The sequence below is a fragment of the Prionailurus viverrinus genome, chromosome B2 (assembly GCF_022837055.1).
Source record: "Prionailurus viverrinus isolate Anna chromosome B2, UM_Priviv_1.0, whole genome shotgun sequence".
NCBI classification, from domain to species: domain Eukaryota; kingdom Metazoa; phylum Chordata; class Mammalia; order Carnivora; family Felidae; genus Prionailurus; species Prionailurus viverrinus.
Genome location: NC_062565.1, coordinates 62360449 through 62374446, shown reverse-complemented (window position 1 = coordinate 62374446; position 13998 = coordinate 62360449). Strand labels below are relative to the sequence as shown.

At 32.0% G+C, this 13998-nt stretch overlaps 1 protein-coding gene across 3 annotated transcripts in view; it reads right to left on the bottom strand.

Annotated features, from left to right (window-relative positions):
* ADGRB3 (adhesion G protein-coupled receptor B3) overlaps positions 1-13998 on the bottom strand; it is a 724938-nt gene that overhangs the window by 414656 nt on the left and 296284 nt on the right. For all 3 annotated transcript variants that reach the window (XM_047860848.1, XM_047860847.1, XM_047860849.1), the window contains 3 exons: positions 13320-13430; positions 7177-7338; positions 1367-1531 (listed from right to left, as the gene is read on the bottom strand). In XM_047860848.1, coding sequence (XP_047716804.1) covers positions 1367-1531; positions 7177-7338; positions 13320-13430 — 438 coding nt within the window. The remainder of the gene's footprint in view (positions 1-1366; positions 1532-7176; positions 7339-13319; positions 13431-13998) is intronic.

The following is a 13998-nucleotide window of genomic DNA, read 5'->3' as shown; positions in this document are numbered from 1 at the left end:
ATGTTTATAGAGACACAGAAATAACAGAACATAACATTTCATAAGTATTTTTTCTGAGGGTGATTTGCAGATAAGGAATCATAATTTTGACTCCCCGATATTCATAATTACATGAATATTGAATTATATAAGTTATATTAATTCAAAGAATTCATAAAATTCTAGGAGTAAATATAACGACTATATCTTTAAATGTATATTGTGATATAGGAATCTAGACGTCTTCTCTGAAGTCAAAGGGAACAAGTAAGCTTGTTAAATGACTTGCATATCTATATTTTGGGTGGCTTTTCATAGTTCAAGATGTTTTAGATACTTAAAATTTCCAGAGGAACTAAATCATTGCTTCATGACATAGGATAATACCTTGGGGAACTGAAAGTACAAATGGGACTGAATGTGAGATAGATAATATGTTTGGAGCACACTAACAGGATCCTAGCTATGTTGCTCACATGCTGAATGGCCCAATGAAGAAGTCTCCCAAAGAAAAGATGAATATTTATATTGGTCTTTGCCTTTCTTCTTAGCCTTTGCCATTTGCTACTCATGTCTAGCTCTGTAAGATATGCCTTGGCTAGTCCTGGGAGATCCTATCATTTCTTTGTGTGTATTTTCTGTCATAAGTTGCAAGCTCCTTGAACTGAAGACCAGTCTTTTTTTATTTTGTAGTTACATAACAGATAATAAATATATAACAGAATTATAAAGACTTCTCTCTGTAATAATGGGTGAAATTATCAAATTCAGGTAAAATAGCATTGGAATATTTTAAACTAAAGAAAAATTTACGATAAGAAATATACTGTATGAACAGACTATGTAGTCTTCATAATCACATGAAGCTATATGTCATTTATGAGCTAACCATCTTATGCATCTAGCAGTGAATCTATAAAGTCTGATTTCCTAGCAAGTATCTATCATTTCTATACATATCAGAAGGTGCGCCCCTACTCCTTAATTGAATGAGTGTGAGACAATAACATCAGAAGGAATGCCTCTAAAACAGTCTCTCCAGTTATAGTATCAAGGCAATAGCCAATCTCAAGTCTTTGGGACTCCTTATAGAATTTTCCCAGGGGGGAAACCAAGTACAGATAAAATCTTAGTGGAAAAAATTAATATACATATCTATAGAAACCTAATAAAAGTGAGCTTTGGTACTCGGTCGAGGAAATACTATAAACCATTGCATATGATAGAATCAAGGAAAGTACCCAGTTTTAAGCAAGAGACGGTAACCAAAGGACACATTTTCCAATGTGACTGAATAAAGGTTGTACTTTTAATATTTCACATGTATACCAGGGCCCATATACAAAATACACAAATACAAAGTTCACTAAATGCAGAATACGCTCACCTGGGCACAGAGCAATATTACAAGGCTTATGATGTGTTTCAGGTCCTTCACATGGCCTTCCTCCATACTGAGGAGGTGTGCACGACCTTGTTCTTGTTCTTTGGCCTCGACCACATGTAAATGAACATAAACTCCATGGTGACCACTCCTCCCAAACTCCATGTACTGTAATAAAGCAAAGAAGCTTCAACAACAAAAGCAAAGAGATAAAGTCATAATGATTTTTTTCTTAATTATTAAGAAAAAAATCATCTAATAGACAAGTATGAAAATATTTTAAAAGTTCAGCTGAGTTAACATTCTTATTTGCCAAAATAAATGCAAAGGGTAATTCAAAAATTCATTAAAAAATGCAAAATTGTATGCATTTTTCTGTACTTGAACAGTTATTTATGTCATAAACTTTAAATATTTTCTTTTTTAATGGAAATGCACCTCTCTCCTTCATGGTAGAACAGTCATGAATTATTTTTAAATAAATGTAATATAAACATAAGGTAGTATAGAAAACTAAATTTCTTATAACAGATATGATCTTCTAGAGTTAAGTTTGCATTTAAATATGTAAGGGCCAACTTAATTCTTCCAACAATTATAAAATTTCAGTATTAATGACCTTGATGGTGTCAAAAAATGAAAATATGAGAAATTAATGGTACATATTTTAAATAGCTTTTAACATCACATTTAGAAAATACAAGTATCTAATACAAGTACCAATACTTCAACTATGCCATTACAATGAATTCAAACTAATCATAAATATTAACATAATTTGTGCTCCTCCATAATAGCCACTGTGAACAAATATTGACGCCTTTTGCATAAAGTCCATTAGAGTTCAAAGTTTAGATCCTTTCTTTGCCACAGTCAAATAACCAATCTCCTCTCAATTTTTAATGTTTGGGATAGTAAGGAATAGTTAGGTAATATAAATAAACACTCTGTGGATAATACAAATAAAAAGAAGCTGGGCAAAATGTGCTCTTTGGTTCAAAAGCTCCTGTCTTGAGGTTGGTCCTACCATGCTCTTAGAAATTCATGAGCATAGATGTTTGGTATGACACCCACTAGAATAAGGAAGGGGAATAGAAATTTATAATGGATGATAAAAAGATGTTCACTTTCTTCTCAACATTGGTAGGGGTAAGCAGAATCCATATAAAGTGTCAGAGGTGTTATGCGAGTAAATATAGCATATCTAGAATCTTTTGCATGTATATGTTGACCAAGTTGTTACTTTAAAAACACATATATGATACTTTAATTATGAGGCACCCATTCTCTTCTATCTATGCTATTGAGTTGCCCTAACTGGTTGTGAAAATATATTCAAACATTGAAGCACCCAAATTTGAGTAATACTCTCTGAAAAATTCTTCAAGTTTCTGTGAAAATTGCTGGAAAACTTTCTCATTTAAGTTTGGAAAACCAAAGCTACTATGTATCCATTGGTATAAGAATAAATAATGAGTTTGTATTTAACTCCAAGAAAAAAATACACATATCCATATATAGGTATATATGATCAATGATAGCAAAATATTTTTTAAATATTGCATACAAATGTATTTTGCCATATAAAACATATATCTTTAATTAATTTTTGCATTTATTTTTAATTACCAATATTTCACCATTTAAAAACAACCTTCTCTTCCTCTATTGTCTATATAGTGTTAAAAGACTATATTGTATTCATATTGATAGTTCTGTTAATTTTCTCCTCAATCAAATCATACTTCTCTGTATTCATTGAACGAACCCTGAAAAAAAAAAGCTGCTAAATTGGCAGATTTTTCTCTATTAATCTCAAAGAAATGTTAATTAATTTTGATTAAATCATAAAGCTGGAATCCTTTGAAAACTATGTCACTCCCTACTTTTTAACACTCTTTATTGTCCCATGGTGAAATTTCATGACTCCTTCATCATTTTAAAAAATCAAAAAATATTTTTTTTCATTTGAAGGGGAAACAAAATTATTAATAATTTTAGATATTATTGAATTAGGAATTTATAACAGATATATTATGATTTTATAGATGCTATTTATAAAATTTATGTTAAAGAATAAAGATATTTTCATTTTAGTGGCAAATTGTTATATAGATTCTTTTACCTTTCAGTAAAGAATGAAAATCTGTAAAGAATCTAGTCCATTTGAAAAATGTGCCTCATAAAACCAAGAAAATTAAGTCAAATTAATCCATTTTTAGAGTTTTCTTCTTTACTTAGACATTAGCTATATTATCACATGCCTATGCTGTATCATCTAAAGATGAAATGAGAAATATACCATATACAAATTATGTTACTACTAGATTTTGAAATAAGTGTACGAATTACCTTATAATTTACATTGGGATGTATAATAAAACTCCTTTTTTTTCTTAAGAAATATATAGATGTGGATACTGTGACATTTACAAAAAAACAAAATAATCAGAACCATTCCTTAGCCCAAATAAACTTCTAAAGGATTAGAAAACATAGAGAGTAGACCAAGTGGTTCTCAACCAGAGGCAATTTTGCCCCCCAGAGGACATTTGGCAATGTCCAGAGAAATTTTTGATTGTCACAGCTCAGGGCAAGGAGGGATGCTACTGGCATCCAAGAATGCTCAGGACAGCCTCCCACAACAAAGATTTATCCATGTCAAAATGTCAATAGTACCGAGGCTGAGAAACCCTGGAAGAGATCATAAAACTATAAGTCAGAAACCAGGACAGTGAATTCACAATTCAATGTAGCTCTCTACTTTCTCAATTTACTATCTGTTTACCTACATCATTTTCTGCTCTAAGTAAAAAGAATTTCTGAAGAGACTATAATGTCAAAGCAACAATTTGCAAAAAGCTGGATGTCTTAGGATCCATATTAGAAGTAACACATTATCATGTAATTTAATTAAGAAAACCCTTTTGAAATTAGAATGATATGTGTGAAAGGCAACTAATTTATAACACTATTGATTAGGCTTCAGTAGTGCAAATAAATATGAGCTCAAATTCTATCATTAAATATATTTTATGGAAAGTGGCTTTGACATTCATTTCATCCTTGTGTCATTTTCATTAATTAAATGCCAAACACACTTGAATATCCACAGTGTGACAACTGGGTTATTGATTTCTGAGCTAATTTTCTTCTTGGAAATTTAAAGCATTATTTTAGAAAGATATTTACACTGGTTATGTGCTATTTAAGTTTTTAAATTTACTTTTGGTTACTGTTTTCAAGATATATTATGTAAAAAAAGGTACATATTTAGCAGCATGGCAAGTGACTGAACAAAATATTTAACACAAAATATTTCATAACAAATACAGTAACCATCTAAAAGATATTCCAATTTCCTATAGTGAAATACTTATTCTACATTTTTAAAATAATGAAGTTGCTAAATTATTGTTCAGTTTTAGAAAATTAAAAAGAAATCAACAAAACTCTCCATTCTCTTAAATTTGACATCTGAACTAAAACAATGGTTACAAGATACATTATTTCTTATCATCAGTCCTATTTAACCAAATTTAGAAAGACAAACCTATAGTATATGAAGGTGAAGAGGGGAACTAATAATTAGTATGTATTTCTTCAGTAGGAATAATGGTAGGAGGTAAGAAATTGAGGAAAAACATTATAATCAGAATATTATTCAGTGTTCTATAAACATCAGATACAGAGTGAAAGGAAGAGCACTCTGATCCCACTACAGATGCTCTCCTTGCCCAGCAAAGGAATTAATCAGCAGTGTCTGGCAGAAGGATGGAGGTTTCCATATGTCAACCATATGAATTGCATAATGAGTGGCTGGAGAGTAAGCACTGAATGGAGAATTGTGGAGAACACTTTAGCACCCTCTCAGACTTCCACTCGGGCATCCATTTGCCATTAGACTCCATCCTTGCATACTGAAGGGAACTTCACTTTTCCAAGGGATGCTGACAAGACAAATGTATATATCAAGCACAGCTTAATTCTCTATTGACAATTTTCTCATTGCTCAGGAAAGGAAACTTGATCCTAGAACCCTTAACATAAATACTGTAAGTAGGGGTGGGCTTTAAGTGTGAGACAATATACTCTACCCACACCCAGCTGAAAATCCACAAACATTTACTCATGAGGTCATTTTATGTATAAAATTTAGAAATTTTGTAATTCCTAAAACCTCCAGCTCTTGGAGGTTTTCCTTCTCTTGACTAACAGACCTAGAGTCTTTGCTCACTAGCTCGTTTTTGTCATCTTCTGTCATTGACATCCCCTTCAGTGACCTCCGTAAGCATTTTTCCCTCTGAATTTTCTTTTCACTTGATGTTCCTTCTCATCTAGTTTAATTCCCACTGACTCTCATTGATTTCTCTTGTTTTCAGTGGGAGTTATTGCTGTTTCCTGCTAATTCAGTCTTCTCTTCCTCATAGTTCTCTGCCCTGTTTAGCTTTAACTTCGACCTTCATCTGCTGCTTTGAATCTCCTAATTTCATTATAGAGGATTTCCCAACTCAGTGTGCCCTCTCCTCCACATTCTGCCCACCACTTCTTTTCCCTTTTGTTTCTTCCAGATTGTCTTTCCTTTTATTGTGATAAAAAAATACATAACAGAAAATTTATCATCCAAACTATTTTTAAGTGTACGATTCAGTGCTGTTAAATATATCCCCATTGTTGTAAAACAGATCTTCAGAACTTACTCAGTTTGCAAATCAAAACCCTATACCCATTAAACAATAACTCCTCCAGACTGTCTTTTAATGGGTTGCCCTTGCTTATTCAGCTGGGAAATTAGGATTATCTCTGCCATTCCCCCATGCCACCCACTCTCTACTCTTGCCTTTAGCAACTGCAAAATCAGCCATCTCTGGAAACGGAATTCATCAGAAAATTTTTACAGCTGAACAGCTGCTGCAGAACCAGTCCCTTTCTTTATGCCCACCCCCTTTGGGGGCCTATGGAAAGGCTGTGAATGCAAGTCTAGGGTCAACTGCAGTGGCTGATGGTTTTATCACCCCTCCACCAAATACTTGAGCAAAAATATAAACCTGGAGATTCACAGTATCATGTGCTTTGGACTTCTTGAAAGAAAGCCCAAATTCCTTTTAGTACTTATTTTTAGATGAAAGCCAGTAATTTGAGAAGGCAAAATGCCTGTGATATGCATGTAGGCCTCAAATGAGAACAAAATGTTGACATAACATGGAAAATCTCACCCTACGTGGGTAAGCTACCATGCTGTGCACCATTTAGCATTAAAGATTTTTTCCTCCATTAATGACTTTAAAGTTTACAATGCAGTGGATGGCTCTGATGAGGACAACCAACTGAGTGAAAGAAATGAGCAGGAATTCCTTTGGTCAGGGGAACTATGTTCTCTGATAGGGTCAGACAAGTGATAGGAAAACAATTGCCAGCTTTAAAGACTATATCAACCACTGCCTTTAGTAATGGGTACAGATCACATTTCCAGTGTGCCTGTAAGTCACACTTTCCTCAAACATTCAATTGGACATTTTGACCACCTAAAATAAGGAAAGATATTGTAATCTTAAAATATTATTAGAAGCAGATAGATAAATTTCAAGCTTCTAGCTGCAGTGGGTAGGGGAGTCACTTATGCAATTTTCTGACTGCTCTGAAAGCAGAAATAATCACTTATATAACAAAATTTCACAGTTGAATAAGAATTAAACTTATCCACTCTAATTAAAATGTCTATACCCAGTTCATATGAAAATAACAAATCTTTCCAAATGCGTAGCATGACACAATTCAATAACATCCACAGTTGTAGTTGCTGCTAACACTACCTGGACAGAGGGCAGTGTTATTGCAAACCCTTGATTCTCTTAATGGGCCGCTGCAGTGTGTCCCGTAAGGTGATACACAAGTTCTGGTTCGCACCTGCGACCCTTGACCACAAGTAACTGAGCATGTGCTCCACTGGGACCACTCTTCCACACCAGATTCACCTGTGTGCAAGACAACAAATAAACATGAAATACCGTTTTGAATATTCATTCACTAAGCATCATACCAAACTGATAACTATGACATGAAAGAATAATTTAAATGTAAAAATATGACACTACATCAAAAGGTACAAGAAAACATTTCAGAGCAAAATAAATTTAAAGAGAGATACATATTACACTGATGCAAGGTCCAAGTTTGCTATTACCTTTTTAGCAAAGCTACTCTTCACAAAGACACTCTGCCGTGGACACTATGAAGGGACCAGTCAGCATTTTACAACAAGAATGGTTGCTGAAGCAATTCTCTTCAGGCCAATCTAAAGCTTTGTACTTTGGATGGGAGAGGGAGCAAAATGTATTGCTAAACTTACTCTGGCTTTGGTGAGCAGCAATATATTGATGTATTCTTACCTAATCTTTTATTGCATAGTCTTTCTAATGCTGGATGAGGTGGGACCCTGGGAGTCTGGGCGTATCTAATTTTTATTGTGTTAAACACTGACACTTATTTATAATTTATTCCCAGTGCTACTCTTACTTTTTTCATCCTGTGACAGCTATTTATCTTGTGATAATTTGTTTAAAAGCCTTCTGCTTGCAATTTTCCTCATGATCTAGAGTAGAAGAGTGAGTTTTACTCAAAATGAAGGAAAATTTCTCTGGGATTTCTATTAATTTATTCAACATAAGGCCCTAAAAAGCCAAGGAGTGTCCGAATTAATTACTTTTCTTAGAGTAAGCATCACACTAAAATTATGTCTAGTTTCCATTATTATCTAAAGTCATGTCCCAAAGGACTTAAAGTCAAGAATTTCTAAGTCCATCACAGTGGGCTTTTGATTCTATTCTGATATCATGTTCAGGATAGATTCTTAATACTGATTTGAAAACTTGTAGTTGCTTTTCCCCAAATACGAAATTGGGGCATTTACCTGCTAGTGGGAACTATTTAATTATTTAGTTGTGGGAAAGGTTTATGGTTGAAGTGTTTCTGAACACTTTGTATCACTGATTACATAAACAAAGGAACAATTTATACTTTATAAGTTCTGTTTAGAATTTGCCTTTGGAATATAATGAAAAAATAGAATATGATAATCTATTTGTCCATCTTTATTATTTTTTTTGGAGGGTTAGTAAATGATTTAGAAATTACTTGCAGTGCTACTCAAGACAGCGGGTCCATAGACTGGTACTTCAGGACAGAAGGAGGCTGAACCAGAATGTAACTCAACTTGCTGATCTCTTCACTGAGAATTTCTTTTTTTCCAAACAAACAAACAAAAAAGTCAGCTGAAATTAAACGTGTGTTTGATAATGTAGTTGAATTTACATCCTGGTATATGCTTCTTATTTCCACAGAGGCCCATAAAAACTAGTTCGCAGATAAACACAGGTCCACCAACCACACTTTGGGTAGCACTATTATGAAGATTTGTTCTTACATTGATCTGCATTATGCACCCAGAGGCATAGATCTTAATGCATTTATGACTAGATATATATAATAAGGGCACAGACAGTGGTTAACTGGGATGACATATTACATTAAATAGGACTTATTTTTGGTGTTGGATCAGTGTTTGTCCTGAAAATACTCTATAGATTAATTACCCTTGATTATTTTAGTCTTTTTTGCCATCACCAGTTCATATTGTAACTACTTCTTAAAAATGTTATTGGATGACCATTTGAATAATATTTAAAGACATGCCTCATAATATTCTCTTTTACATTAAAGAATACTCTGAAGATAAAAAATCATTATTCTAGACCCCAACAATATGGCAATAGTTAAAAAATATCCACACATATATGTATATACGAACATATATTTTTAGCAATGAAACTTTTTAATGTAAAGTTAGGAAAAACATAATGCGAAGCTTTTTCTTTTGATAATTCAATATGTGTTGTGATGACAGTAAGTGAAGTATAAATATTATGGTTGTATGTTATTAATTAAAAGCTAGGAAACCTTGAACAGTGAATTCTATAAATAAAATGATAAAGGTTATGAATAAAATTAGTTATGTTTTTCCACAAAAGCAGTCCTTCTCTTACCCTTGCACTGTTATTATGGCATTAAAAATGTTTTTTATTAAATTGAACAATGAATCAGGATCAAGATCTACTTTTAAATGTATTTCTGTACAAATATTTAAAAATCGAGGTTCCTTCTGAATGTATACTATAATGATGTTGAACAGGCTAAGCAGTGATGTGTAGATCATAAGAAATTGATAATCAGTGCTAAGAACTGGCCTTCTTCACTCACTCAAATTGATGATTCATTTTGTTGGTCGAAAACAAAATAAATAAATGAATAAAGTCTATATTGGCTTTCAAATTATGAATCAAATTTTGCCACTCAATTACCAGCCTACCTACCAAAATGACCTCATTATATCTCAAATGGCATAGTTTCAAGTGACATTTCCACTAAATAGATATGATTTCCATGCTGCCACTTCTTTACTACAAAAAGTGTGAAGCCTGTTCTAATGAGGCATATTGGATCCCTGTAAGAAATAGCTCATATACTTAAAAGAAAGGTATGCGTATATATACACTTTTAAACTCAATGACATTAAAATAGTAAAGTATAATACAAAGTATACTATTTTTAATATGTGTATCTTTGGAGATAGCACAAACTAATCTGGTTCCTTGCAGCAGAGAAGGCACATTAAACACCATGTAGAACGCTTCAGTATCTAAGGCACTATTAAGGCTCTTTATCCTGACACAAAATATAAAAGGGGACTGGAAAAGCACTGTAATTAAAGTCAGAAGGTCTGTTTGATGGAAAGCTACTGAATATTAGCTCTGTGGCCTTGAGAAAGTCACTTTATTTCTCTGAACCTCTCAATAAAATGAGTAATACATCTACCTCAAAATGTATTTGTGAGGTTTAAATGAGATAATGTATAAGAGTGCATTTCAAATTATAAACAAAATATTAATATAAAATTTTCTAGTATGTTAAAATCATACTAGAAACATTTTTAATGTTATACTTCTCTTTTAGATAACATGCTATAATATATATTTCTAATATACGTTATCTCCGCCACTGGAATACAGGACCACTTTTCTAAACATGTTTATAAGATCATTGGATGACTATGATGTTAAAAAGCATCAGTAAGTAAAATTAAATTGTCATAAGCTATCTTATTGGAATTTAATTTAGATGTCTGTATTAAATATCTGTATCTTATCACTTCATTTCATTTCCCTTGAAATGAAATATATATTGCGATACACATAAATTGTGTCCCAGGCTATTTGAGCATTGTTCATTTATATTTAAACTAGTCTATCTCAATTATTGGACTGACCAAAACGATCAAGTTATCTTGATCAGTAATGCTATTTTCCCAAATGTTACCCCTTTAAAAGCGATTTCCATTCATGTTATTACTTTATAGAAAGCAAGCTTTTCAGATACAGGGTATACTGATCATACTGGTTGAAGAAGCCAGGTTATTCATTTTGAGAAAGAATTCTTAATTCTAAAGGCTTATAGGTTTTGCTTTGTTTTCTCTCATGACTAATATAAAATACATATTACATTGTCTTTCATCATTCAGTTTTACCTCTATTGCATTTTTCTTCATTCTCACATTAATGTTAGCAAATGTCTATGATTGTTTATATGTAACACAAATCTCCTGGTTTGAAAGACAAATAGAAAAGTTTTATAGAAAAAACTTAATTTTTGTGAGATTTGATTGTGTGACACTTGTATTTATTCAGACTAACTACCTTAACACCTAAAGGAAGTATAACTTAGAAAATATCTCAGGAAAATAAACAGCTCCTCTCTTAACTTTATAATTGCTTCATATCAAATTACATATTTTAAAAACCATTTAAAATAATGCAGTTTTCCAGTCTTCTATCAGTATTGTAGTAATTTCAATTTAAAGTATTATATGTGTATTTATATTTACCTATACTATTTCTGGTTTAAAATAAACCAATAAATATTTAAGAACAATCAATATTTTCAGAACTTTAATTTTGGAGTTCATTGCCTTTTCTGAATCATCGTTAACAATATAAGGAAATGGTTTTAATGCTCCTTGTGGATCTATTTAATAAGTGTTTCATCTACTTTACCAAATCATGTGTTAATATGTTTTAGATACAAAACAATGCTTGTAAAAGAACCAGTAAATGAAAACAGAATTTAGTAATTTCTGACTAAGTAAACATAATGTTCCTTGTGATTTGAATTTGTAAAAAAGGTTTTGGTCAAAAACTGAATTTTCTTGGTTGATGTCATAGGCAAATCCAAAAACTAATTTATATAAAATGCCCTGGCCAAACTGCATAATATTTATGCATTAGCAAATTTTACTACATTACAGGAAATTTAAAACTATGGCTCTCCATTTCACTTCCAAATGACCCCACTTTTAAGTAATTTCAGGAAGCCAATGACTGCGGCCTCTTTTGCAAAAACGAAGAAAGTCTCTAATTTTGCAGCAATGCCCCGGGTGAGATGGCATCTGAAGGAGGCTGAGTAGTTAGATCATGTTCTATGCCTCTATGTGAAGTCAAATATTCCCTAATCTCTGGTCAGTGGCTGAGACTATTTTGCTCCATGTAAGGGAGAAAAATACATTTAATAATTTGAAAATTTACCTGACCCTGGCAATGCACTTTCGGACCTGTACAAGCAAATAGTAAACATATGTCACCTTTTGTTAAATAAGAAGCTGCACCAAAAGCAATCCAGATAAGCAAGTTTTGTTCATTTCAGGATCTAGCTCAACGTGTATATTTAAAAAGCTAAAAATATGTCCTTAATGTAGAATTTATTGTAAACACTCTTCTTGTTCTGAAGAATTCTTTGACCTACTTGTAATAAGGTGTTAAACTCTCCAATTACTCACCAATTACCAAAGAGCACAATCCATTAAGAATATTTGCATTTTAAGTTGTAGATTCAAATCTAGTGTTCAGAATATATATCTTAAGAAAATATAAACTAAAGGAAATATTCATTCTTCAGGAGAATTTCATCAAAATCAATGTCACGTCAAAAAGCTGATCGAGTACTTGAAACTTCTGTATTAATGGTAAAACAGATGATCCAGATTGGAATGAATAAAACTTTATAAAGACATAGATAAGATTGTTAGTTTGCAATTTCCTGAAATAAAAGTGACAGCTGAAAATGTTTATAACACATTTTAAATACATTTTCATCTAAGAATGTACTACATGCAATGTAAACAGAAGGAATTATAGCCCATTTATTATGATGAACCAACATATGAATGCATTTACTTGTGTATATATATATATGTTTTTCTTTTTTATAGGGAGGCATTTGCAAAAAATCTAATGAGTTTAGAATTAAAAATTTTACAAACCGGAAAGTGATCTTTGTTGATATTTAATTATTTGGAGTATATTATGGCTTACTAATAAAGATTGTCAACTTTTTATTATTTAGCTTCTATAACAAAACCTTCTTTTCAAATAAAAAAAATCTGAAAAAAATTTTCTAATTTCCATACATTTTAATAATTAATATTTATATGAAGTATGGCATTTAAAAAATCCAACATCTTATTGTTAAATTAAATTTCATCATTTAAACTCCTATTTAAATTCTAATTCTGAAAAGTCCTATAACAATCAATTATTGATGAAATAACTTTGTTGAGTTCTTTAAAAGTTTAATGGTACATTTAAGTAGTTAATTAACATAGGTAAATAATAACATGTAAATCTTAAATGTCCCATACTAAAAGCAAAATAAATCTTACACATACTTTTGTGCACTTTTCAACTCACAGCTACTTCATTTATGGACTTTAACTGGTGACAAAAAAAAAAATGGCTCAAAAAAATATCAGCTCCAAAAACTGACAAATGTGCAGCAAAAGATTATGAAAACATGCAGTGGTTTCATTAAATTAATAACAATAAATAGAAAAATGTAACTAACGTATTACCAGTTTGTGCCATAAATTTAGCAGCATCAGCTTGTTCCTGAGGGACCCTTTTTTCATGAACAGATCGAGGTCGCTGACTTTTAATTGTATGATCTCCCATCATTCCAAATTCTAAAGACAGAATAAAGGTATATGAAAGCTTGTGTGTAGACATTTCTCACAAATTACATTACTGTCTCATGCAATATGTTCCTACACATACCTAGAAGTTACTGATTAAATTTACAATTCTAAATTTGCTAGGCTGATCTACTTGGAATATTTCTAAACTCAAGTAAAAAAAAATCTATAAACAAGAACAAGTTTTCAAGAAACAATGATAACAGTCAATAGAAGGACACATCAGGTTTTAAGTCAGCTTAATTAACAAATAGTGTACTCTTTTCTGATCATGTTTTCAAGCAATACATCGGAAAAAATACAACCACAGTGTTAACTGTTGTTTTTCAGAGACAGAATCCTGACTGTACAACAGATGCTGCTTTGCTGAATAGTAATCACCCCACAAATTTTTCAGCACTTTTCTTGAGGAATAAATAATCCTTAACCTAGCTTTCCTAAGGTAAGCATTCACTTAATATAGTGTTTTTCCAAAGATGAGGTTGGCCTTGGTGTCCTTAAAAGCTCATGGATATGTGGTGGTTGAAGTAATTCTCATTCTCTCCTGCCCTGCCCCAAA